This window comes from Magallana gigas, chromosome 9 (genome assembly GCF_963853765.1).
Source record: "Magallana gigas chromosome 9, xbMagGiga1.1, whole genome shotgun sequence".
Lineage (NCBI taxonomy): Eukaryota > Metazoa > Mollusca > Bivalvia > Ostreida > Ostreidae > Magallana > Magallana gigas.
The window spans coordinates 43,873,245-43,884,409 of record NC_088861.1 but is presented as its reverse complement, the minus strand read 5'-3'; the positions used below and the strand labels follow the sequence as shown (position 1 = coordinate 43,884,409).

At 33.4% G+C, this 11,165-nt stretch overlaps 1 protein-coding gene across 2 annotated transcripts; it reads left to right on the top strand.

Moving 5' to 3' along the window:
• The first annotated feature begins 1,401 nt into the window (after positions 1–1,401).
• Positions 1,402–5,148, top strand: LOC117691792 (E3 ubiquitin-protein ligase TRIM71). Of its 2 annotated transcripts, none has more exons than XM_066071394.1 (3): positions 1,402–1,540; positions 2,287–2,373; positions 3,037–5,148. In XM_066071394.1, the coding sequence occupies exon 3, from the start codon at positions 3,068–3,070 to the stop codon at positions 4,745–4,747; it is 1,680 nt and encodes a 559-aa protein (XP_065927466.1). In that variant the 5' UTR covers positions 1,402–1,540; positions 2,287–2,373; positions 3,037–3,067; the 3' UTR covers positions 4,748–5,148. The 2 variants fall into 2 exon arrangements, with proteins under 2 accessions (XP_065927466.1, XP_065927467.1); XM_066071395.1 differs by having other exon boundaries at positions 1,418–1,513.
• The last annotated feature ends 6,017 nt before the right edge of the window (positions 5,149–11,165 follow it).

The window sequence follows — 11,165 nt, the reverse complement described above, 5'->3', positions numbered from 1 at the left end:
TTTGCTAAATAAGTCAATTATAGAGTGAAATGAAATATGTTTAAATGTTGATTATCATGAGTGAATAACTATCTAATTAGAATTACAGATAACAGTTACATGTAGTAATGCAAAAAAGGGAATAACTCTTGTTTGTAAACTATGCTTGGCAAAGTCATAAAATAGATATTTTGAATCTTATACAATGCAATGATATATTATGTGAAATATTATGAATCAGGAAAAAAATAAAATTCAGATAAGAACATGGTACAAAAAAAAATAATACTGTATTTATCGTTAACAATTTTGACAAAATTAAATTCAAATTACGTTTTACAGACTAAACAATTCTCTCCAAAAATAAAGGCCAAAAGATATAATTTCAAATTTATCAATTAATTAAGGCGTCATAATGGATCTAACACCAAATAAGACTTTCTGAAATCATTAATTTCATTATCAATAAGTCTTGATCTTAATTAAATACTTAATCTTGAAACGTTAAACGTCTTGGTCAATGGTCCTTTTTAACGAGGCCGAGTACAGAACGAGTACGCACGCTTTCGCGCAGCGTTTCATTTGTATTATGACGTCATCTTTTTGCGTTGTTGACGCCATGGCGTGATAGTTTCAACTGCAGATATTCAGCGAAATTTGTTGAAAATAGCTCGTTTGATGCGTAAAATTTATTTTATATTGTGGAATAAACATAAATGTCTCAACGTATAAGCTATATTCGGGCTCGGGTCGAAAACGTGAAGAGGGTTCAGCAAGCCTAGCCCTCTCACGTTTTACTTAACCCGCCTAAATATAGCTTAATTCATATATTTCAAGACAGAAACCATGTATTTTATATTAATGACCCTTAATATGTGATGTTATATATTTATTTATTACTTAAATATGTATGAATGTTTTAATAATACTATAAAGATCACCATTTCCGCTTTTGTCAAATAAAAAATAGCCATTATCTGACAAACTGGGAAATTGGGTATACAAAAAATCAATTTTTATAAGATCCCTGGAACAAACCAGGAGGTAAAAGGTTTTTTTTATTTGACCATTTGATGCCTTTTAGCAATAACTTTAATATGTAGAACAGAAAAAGAAATCCCTAGGGCAGAAGTTTAAAAAAATGTAAAAAATGTACAAAATTGATACATTTCAAGCAAAATCCCATAGGGTCCTATGTTAAAAATTAACAAACTCTGAGATGACCCCCTAAACAAACGGTGTGATAAATGTTTTATTTTTTTATCTTAAAATAATAATTATATCAGTAGAAATTCATGTAAAAAATTTCATTCAAAAATCTAGGGCCGAAAAAATTAGACCCGGCCTCGTTAAAACGGCGGGTCATGTGATAGATTTAACGTCTCGGTACAAATCGTCAGTCAGAGCGAAACGTCTCGGTACGAATCACCCCGTAACCCAAATAGGTCTAGGCCACGGTCGGAACGCCTGCTGCAATCGCCATGTTGGACGAACTTTTGGAGGAGCTAGATCGGTCGTTTAACGCTGTTAAAATGTAATGATATTGACGCCAAGAATCATTGTAAGTGCTAGGCCTACTTGTTGTGGGATTTTTTTTCAAGGAGCATGAATGTCAGAATGTGTTATATATAGTTAAAAGTACATTTTTTGTATTTTTATTGGGCAATGAACAAAGTTTAGAATTGTTTATCAAAAAACAAAATTGAAGATAACAAGTATTGTTTATATACAGCTTAACTAAGATCAGGTTATGATAATTGCATTGTTCAGGTCTGTTTCGAGATCAAATGGATTTTGTTTATTTCTAGGTGTTTAACATGTTTTGGCTAAGAAACACAAAAGATAGATAGATATATACTTTTTCGCTTATTTAACGTTAGATTTCTAAGTTCTAACCAACACTTTTTCACAAATACTTTGTAGGATGTTAACATAGTCCTCTCTTGAATATATACACATTCAGGTGAAAATATGTTAATTGTTATAATTTTAAAGAAAAGGAACTTAACACAGTGCCCCCCCCCCCTCCCCCCGTAGATTGACGCGACGTGCATTAATGCAAGGAACACTGACCCAGTATCTATTGTTGGTTACTTTCCAATGTCATTTAAAATTAAAGTTGTTATAAAAGAAAACAGTAGTGGAAAGTGCAAAGTCTATGAATGAAAAAGATTTTTTACTGATTAGATACCTTATTTAACCTTTGATGTGAAATGCTAAAATCTGTGTTATGAAATTTGTTTTTTTTATACACCAAAATTTGGTAATTTATTTTATTGATTTTGATTTGTTTATTATTATTTATAGGCCTGTCTTTTGAGAAACTACAGAGTTCCCCAGCTGAACTTCCATTACAACATCTGTACATTGTCAACATGAACCAAAGTGTACAAGGTTTGTGGATGTCATGTGCTACAGGAATGTATCGGTAAAAAATAAGAGTTAAAATATTAAACTTGTTATTGATAGGCCAATCATCCATTAAGTTTCATAGCATTTAATTAACTAAATTTGTAAAAATTAATTGCCAGCCAAAATTAATGAATTACAGACCAAAATAATTGTCATATACCAGTCAACTGAAATCTGATTTTGCCATTTAAATGGATTACTATCTTGAACAACAGGAAATATTTAAACTTATAGTAAATGGAGTTTCAGTACATTAGAAAATTAATAGGTATGGAACTGGCATTTTTTTTTGATAGTCTGTAATTCATTTAATTGAGATAACAAGTTTCAAAAATGGATTAAAAAGAGAAATGGAATAAAATAATCACCAACATTTGACATGTCTGATAATTGTTTCAATGATCTTGATTTTGATAAATTGTGGATCATGAAAAATATACTTAAATCTATTTGATATGTTGTTAGTATGCTTGATTGCATAGTTAAGGAGAGAATGGCTATGCATATTACATTGAAAACTTTCGTTCACATTAATATGATAAGAAAAGCATTTTATCAGGATACAAAATTTACATAGATTTATGTATATATAAATATAATCTATTCCAATAGGATTGGAATTAATGATATACATGTATATTTCAGGGTAGATGCACCATACATAAAGGACTTGACCATGGATCCCCGAAGCAGTGCCCAGGATGTGGTGCGTTGTGATGTGTGTGATACCCCTGTCCCCCCACTACACTGTGACTTCTGTCAGACCAATCTCTGCAAAGCTTGTGTTGGAGAACATATGCTGGATTTATCCAAAAAACATCAGGTGGTACCGTTCAAAGACCGAGGATCTACTCCAAATTATCCCATTTGCACAAAACATTCCCCCAAGCAATGTGAGCTTCATTGTGAACAATGTGACATTCCTATTTGTGCCCACTGTGTTTCCTCTGAAAGTCACAAAAATCATAAGTTAGTAGACATTTATACCAACTATGAAAAGAAAAGAGAAGATCTACAGAAAGATTTGCAAGAACTTGTTAAATCCCTTTCTCCTAAATACCAAGAGATTGCAAACAAAATAACAGTGCAGAAAGCTGATCTGAGTAAAAACTCCAAGAAATTGACAACAGGAATTGACAAACATGGAGAAGTCTGGCACAGAGAAATAGACACCATTATACAGAAACTGAAATCTGATCTTGATGAAATGGACGCCAAACACCTGGCTGTCTTAAACAAACAGGAAGATGAAATTACACACACCATTTCTGAAATCACACAGAGCATTGCTGATTTAAAGAAGTTACTGGACTCCAATGATGTCAGCCGTGTCTCTGCCTACAAATCCAGGAATGCTGAATTCAGAAAATTGCCTCCTAAACTCACAGTTTCTCTACCAAACTTCACCCCTCAGAAAATTAACCCAGAACAACTTTACCAACAATTTGGTTCCCTGTCAGCATTCTCCATTACAACAGAGGAACATGGCTACACCATGGAAACCTCACAAGCTGGATCCTCTCCTCTCAAACCACTGCTTGATGAGCCACGGATCATCTCCACCATACAGACACAGTATGGAGGCTATACTAATTATCTATCTAGTGTTACTTGTCACAGTGATGAAGAAATCTGGGCGTGTAGTTATTGTAATAAGATGATGAGTCTCTACAACCTGCAGGGGGAACTAGTGAAGTCAGTCCAAACCAAGTCAGGGAACAAACCACGGGACACAGCAGTGACAAGGAGTAGGGATCTAGTTTATACTGATTACACAGATAGAACTGTGAACATAGTGAAGAATACAAAGATACAGACAGTGATCAGACTACAGGGGTTGAGACCTCGCGGCGTCTGTAGTACCTCCTCTGGTGACCTCCTGGTTTTCATGGACAGTGATGATAATAAACAAGCAAAAGTTGTGTGTTACTCTGGCTCCACAGAGAAACAAAGTATTCAGTACGACGACAAAGGACAACCTCTCTATTCATCTGGTGACATTAAATACATCAGTGAGAACAGGAACCTAGATATCTGTGTGTCAGACCGTTACGCCCGTGCAGTAGTGGTGGTCAATCAGGCCGGGAAACTCCGGTTTACCTACACTGGTCCTCCCTCTACTACCAAGGGATCATTCGATCCATGCAGCATCACAACAGACAGCCAGGGTCGGATCCTGACAGCAGACCGTAACAACTGGCGTATCCACATCCTGGATCAGGACGGACAGTTCCTCCGCTACATTGACAACTGTCATTTACAAGCTCCATTTGGTTTATGTGTGGACACCAGAGACAACCTCTTTGTGGCTGAACTATTCACAGGTACAGTGAAGAAAATACAATATCTGATGTAAACATTGTGTGTGTATTATATGTAAACAAACTGTGTGTATGTATTATATGTAAACAAAATGTGTGTATATACATTTGTATGTGTATATGTCAACAAACAATGTGCAAGTATTATATCATGTATTAGAAACAAACTGTATGTATGTATCATTGTAAATAAACTGTTTTGTTCTATATGTAAACAAACTATGTGTATGCATTTTATTTATAAGAAAAACTGTATATAATATATGTGTACATCATATGTAAATAGAATGTGTGTTTTATACATGTACATATGTCTGTAAACATAATGTGTATATATCATCGTTAATTGTAAACTAAAGAAATAATTTAAAGTACATGTGTGTATTGAATGCAGTTGGAATTGGATGTATAAAAATATTTCTTTATTAAATGTACAGATCTAATTAATATTTTTTTTCTTCTTTCTGAAACAAGCAATCTTTACGGTATATGAAATGGATACATATATCACCAATGTTATAATATAGGATCTCTCAAGATTCGTGATGGCATATGATTTGTGAGTGCTTATATTATACCATCGGTGTCGGTTGTGTAAATTGTAATTGTAATTGTGTAAAAATATTACTTTTGTTTATGTACCTCATGTTACAGTTTATGGTTTTGAATGAAAATAAACTGAACTGAGACACACTTGGTAGAAATACAAACAGTGCAGTTAAACTGGTCAGGCTTGAGTATTTACTGCGAGTTAGCTCCCTTATACCATGAGTCGTGTATGTGAATGATTTCCATTTTAATTGAGTACATGTAAAGATTGATTGCTGATCAATAGGAGCTAGGAGGCGGTGCTATAGGAAATGTTAATCCTCACCAAACATGCAGTTTGCATAGAGGACAAACAACACAAAAACAGTAGGATTTAAAGAATATTAAATAAATTTGCAATGGTTTGATGATGCGAAGATATTCCAAAAATGAAAAAGAAGTTCCTGCTATCTTCTCTTTTGGCATATGATTATCTTACTTTTTTGCAGATTAATTAGGTATTCACATTATAAGAGATGGTCCCTGTAGAATTTTAGGTACACTACAGCCAACGCGGATCCCGTATTTTCCCGCGACACCGTGATGGTGTTTTAATCCTTTCCGCGATACACCGTCGCGGTATTGTCATCGCGGGGCCACGATTTTACCGCGATGGTGTAAGACACCGTAACACGCGTGTTATCTGTATCACGGATTAAACCAAGAAGGAGAAAACAAGCGCTGTTTTAATTATTGTTAGAATTTAGATATAAATATCAATAGAAGAAAAAATTCATTATTTTTTTTTATTGTTTTTAACAAAAACTTCTAGAAAACTATTGCTACATGTATTTTGTTAATGTTGTTCAAGAGTCCCAAACAAAGCAATGTATTACGCAAATCATGCATATAAGTGTACTTGAAAATTAGTAATATTTCATTTTAAAGTATTATTTTTTTGCATATTATGAGTTGTAAATATGCCACAGATTTAAAGAAGACAAATTTTGCGCGATGTACTATTATAAAGTGTCTACCGTAGGCATCAACTCAACTTGACGAATGTATGTTTTCCCCTCAATCTGACTCTTATTTAACTCATTAAATATTTTCCGGTCTCTCTCTCTCTCTCATTCTCTCTCTCTCTCATTCTCTCTCTCTCATTCTCTCTCTCTCTCTCTCTCTCGTTTTAAATAAATCAGATTATACGTACATTTAGGACGATCGGTGCTAATTATAGGCAACGGTATGGCCAATCATGGAACAATTATCACCTTGCAGGACAAGTGTCACCTGAAGAAAATCCCGTTACACGGAAAAATTTTCCACACACGTTTCAGTTTTCCTGGCTGATTGTTTTTTGAGAAGAAGATTTTTAAAGATCCTATGTAAAAAGTCGACCCCCCCCCCCCCAATGTGGTCCCACCCTACCCATGAGGATCATAATTTTAAAAACTTAAAATCTACACTACCTGAGGGTGCTTCCACAATAGTTTCAGCTTTCCTGGCCTAATAGTTCGTGAGAAGAAGATATTTGAAAAATTCTCGAAATTTTTCAATAATTCCTAATTATCTCCCTTTGCAAAAGTCCTTAATTTTCACAACTTTGAATTCCCTTAGCCTACGAATGCTCTGTGCCAAGTTTGGTTGAAATCGGCTCAGTGGTTCTTGAGAAGATGTTGAAAATGTGAAAAGTTTACAGACAGACGGACAGACAGACAGACAGACAGACGGGCGACAGACAAAATGTGATCAGAATAGTTCACTTGAGCTTTCAGCTCAGGTGAGCTAGAACAACATAAAAAATTTGTTATGTAATTCTGAACCTCTCATTTAATCTTACAAAAATAATTATACTCAAAACACGTGGAGACGTTTATGATTGTGCACATGACACATGAATTATCAAAGTGTATTCATAGAAAACTGAACGTTGCAGATTTCCAATGCAAAGAAAGGGGCAAATGTACACTGAATGTGTATATTAATTATTATTAAATATTATGTATTTCTTCCGTATCAAGTTGTTCGAATAACGCTTGTTGATCACCTGTTATTGCCCATCGTCATTATCTGTCTGTCTGTATTTTTATAATTAAAAAGTAATATTTTTAATTAAAGTACACTAATTATAAAAAGTTCCACTAACCCTAAATTTAGGCCCCAAAAAAATGAAAACGACGTAGCTTTCTTCTGCAGTGATCTCTACATTTATAACCCTCATGAATCATCAAAGGAAGCATGTTTCTTTTAACAAATAAATAAATTGACAGTAAAAAGTGTATTCGGCTGAAAGAGTAAAAAAAGACGTTAATGCAAAAGGAACAACTTATTTTTAAAAACATGCAAAAATACAAACAGACTAGCTTAAAACAAAATCAACATCTTCTTGCAAAATCAACAGAGACCGACGCAAAACAAACGATCATCAATGCAAAACCAACACCTGTCTTTTTTTTCTAAAATTCTGCAGAACGTACACAGGTCATTACGTAGGTTTATCTGTGAAATCATCTACTACAATGTGGGACCTATTCAGCAAAGCAAGTAGATGAAACTGTTCTGCCATTACCGTCTTTCATTATGCAAAAATGGAGCGCAAGCGAGTGTATCGTCATTAATGTCCCTTTAGGGGGAGAACAAACCCTAAATAGGTTTAGCGAAGGGGCTCCAAAAGTTTACGATCACTTTAAGATAAACATAGACATCGTTCTGTTTAAAGTTAAAACTAATGTAAAAACGGGAGGTAAATCCATAGTTTTGCCTAATCTTTCAAAAGCTTTTGCCGCCCCCTCCCCTCGAAACATAAATACAACACGCATCGCCTTAAATTTCCATGTGGCGTATAAACGAGGTCAAAATTCTATAGGGATCAGTTTTTAACGTTTAGGGGGTTGGTCTGGAATGATTTTCTACTATGGGAAAAGGACCCTACTTGTCATAGAATACTGACCTTGGATCAATTTTCTCCGTAGAAATCTCACCACCGGGACAGTGTTCTACAGTGGTCATTTTCGTCTTTACACCGGCGACGCGTCTTCCAGCAATCGGCGATGTAGGCAACGCCTGAAAATCTGGTTAAATGGAAAACACCCTTTATCTGCACCTGGGTAGGTAGATAAAATTTTGCATATATGCTGTCGTAACAATAAAAAGATTTCCAGTCGTCCGATACACTAACCAGAAAATGGCAATAGCTACGTTTTTCTTTACTTGCAAAGATTCTTTTACAATTTTTTTAGGCTGGGTCGAACCATTGTCCAACTGTTCACACAATTTTAAGAATTTTCCGTTCTGCAATAAAAAAAAATTCAACTTTTCAATCTGTTCTGTCGTACCAATCAGTTGTCAAATGTCCTTGATTTAGGAACACCCAGAATATCCCTTTTGTAAAAATTCACGTCTGAAATTTGTCCATCGCCTTATTTTTAATGACAATTGAAGGATTTACTTACGGTAGATAAATCTCGTCTGAACGCTTAGCAAATTAACTTTTACTTATGTGTGTAAATTTACTCATGTTAATTTGCACACTTTCGTCGTATGAATGGGGTATTACTCATACCTAATTAAGAACAAATAATTTTAAATGGTAATACAGTATACCAGTAATACTATACCAACAATATTACAACTAATTAGATGTTAATATAAGTTGCCGCCATGTCTTAATTCACCTTAGAGCTTACTAAGGCGAAATTGGAATTCCAACTTTTAATTCAGTTTATTTTCACTCAAACAACCATGTAATTGTACATGAGGTACCTAAATAACATATTTATGTGATAGGGTGATATTTTATAGTACTAAGTCATACATGTAATTGTATTATCATGAAATTGATAATTAAGAGGGTTTTTTTTATAATTATAGGTTTTGGGCATTTACTACCACAACGGTCATTTTAGTCAGTATTAAACCTGATGTAGTTGATTATACATCACATGGTCAATTCTATATTTGAATTCTCAATTCCAGTAGTCTTTTAAATTAAATCTCTTTGCTTTGTCTTTTTTTACGATCTGATCTTCTTCCTACAGACTAGATGAGTTTGTATTAGATCATGACGTAATTCTATAGACTGTAAGTAACTGTTTTATACTTTGTGCTATTTATAATACTGCCTATTAATGAAGCATATCATATTTGCTAAATAAGTCAATTATAGAGTGAAATGAAATATGTTTAAATGTTGATTATCATGAGTGAATAACTATCTAATTAGAATTACAGATAACAGTCACATGTAGTAATGCAAAAAAGGGAATAACTCTTGTTTGTAAACTATGCTTGGCAAAGTCATAAAATAGATATTTTGAATCTTATACAATGCAATGATATATTATGTGAAATATTATGAACCAGGAAAAAAATAAAATTCAGATAAGAACATGGTACAAAAAAAATAATACTGTATTTATCGTTAACAATTTTGACAAAATTAAATTCAAATTACGTTTTACAGACTAAACAATTCTCTCCAAAAATAAAGGCCAAAAGATATAATTTCAAATTGATCAATTAATTAAGGCGTCATAATGGATCTAACACCAAATAAGACTTTCTGAAATCATTAATTTCATTATCAATAAGTCTTGATCTTAATTAAATACTTAATCTTGAAACGTTAAACGTCTTGGTCAGTGGTCCTTTTTAAAACGGCGGGTCATGTGATAGATTTAACGTCTCGGTACAAATCGTCAGTCAGAGCGAAGGGCGCCTGTAAAGTGCGAAACGAAATCGAAACGAAACGAAACGAAATGAAACGAAACGAAACGAAACCAATCGAAACGAAACGAAATCAATCGAAACGAAACGAAATCAAACGAAACCAAACCAAAAATCGAAACGAAACGAAACGGAATTTAAACAAAACTAATATCAATTTTGACTACATAAAAGTGAAAATAAATTCATTGAAATAAATTTTTGAACCATAAAATATAACTACCGGTATGTTTCAGATTGGCGCTGTAAATTTTTAAGCCGATTATCCGAAATTTGCAAAAATTATATAATTATGTAAATAAGTGATGTACATTCCTATACCTTTTAATGTTTCTAATTTGTTTCATTAAATGATTAAAAAGATATTCAGACGTTTTGAGAGAGAGAGAGAGAGAGAGAGAGAGATGCCTTAAAACTTATCAGCGACATCACATAGCAAAGTATATACGCAAGTTTGGGAGAGAGAGAAAGAAAGAAAAAGAGAGATAGAGATATGAGGATGATACTAAAGGGCATATTCTAACATCAATTTTCTTTCTGTCGATTTGAAATATTGTAAAAACTAAACGATCGAATACAATGTGATTTAGAGCATACTGGTTGGTTACCAGTTTCTAACATATAATAAGAATTGTTTTAATATGTATAGCATGCATTTGGACGTCGTAATTTGACAAAATTAACTTGCAATATAAAGATGATTATACTGTAAACGTATTCTAAAACTGTCTTTACCCCTTTTACCATAAAATATAACTACCTGTATGTTTCAGATTGGCGCTGTAAATTTTTAAGCCGATTATCCGAAATTTGCAAAAATTATATAATTATGTAAATAAGTGAAATTTCGGATAATCGGCTTAAAAATTTACAGCGCCAATCTGAAACATACAGGTAGTTATATTTTATGGTTCAAAAATTTATTTCAATGAATTTATTTTCACTTTTATGTAGTCAAAATTGATATTAGTTTTGTTTAAATTCCGTTTCGTTTCGTTTCGATTTTTGGTTTCGTTTCGTTTGATTTCGTTTCGTTTCGATTGATTTCGTTTCGTTTCGTTTGATTTCGTTTCGTTTCGTTTCGTTTCGATTTCGTTTCGCACTTTACAGGCGCCCCTTTTATGTAAACAAAATTGATATTAGTTTTGTTTAAATTCCGTTTCGTTTCGTTTCGATTTTTGGTTTCGTTTCGTTTGA

Bases quoted from the DNA above. Each gene is read 5' to 3' on its own strand.
- LOC117691792 (XM_066071394.1), top strand. From the start codon at position 3,068: ATGGATCCCCGAAGCAGTGCCCAGGATGTGGTGCGTTGTGATGTGTGT.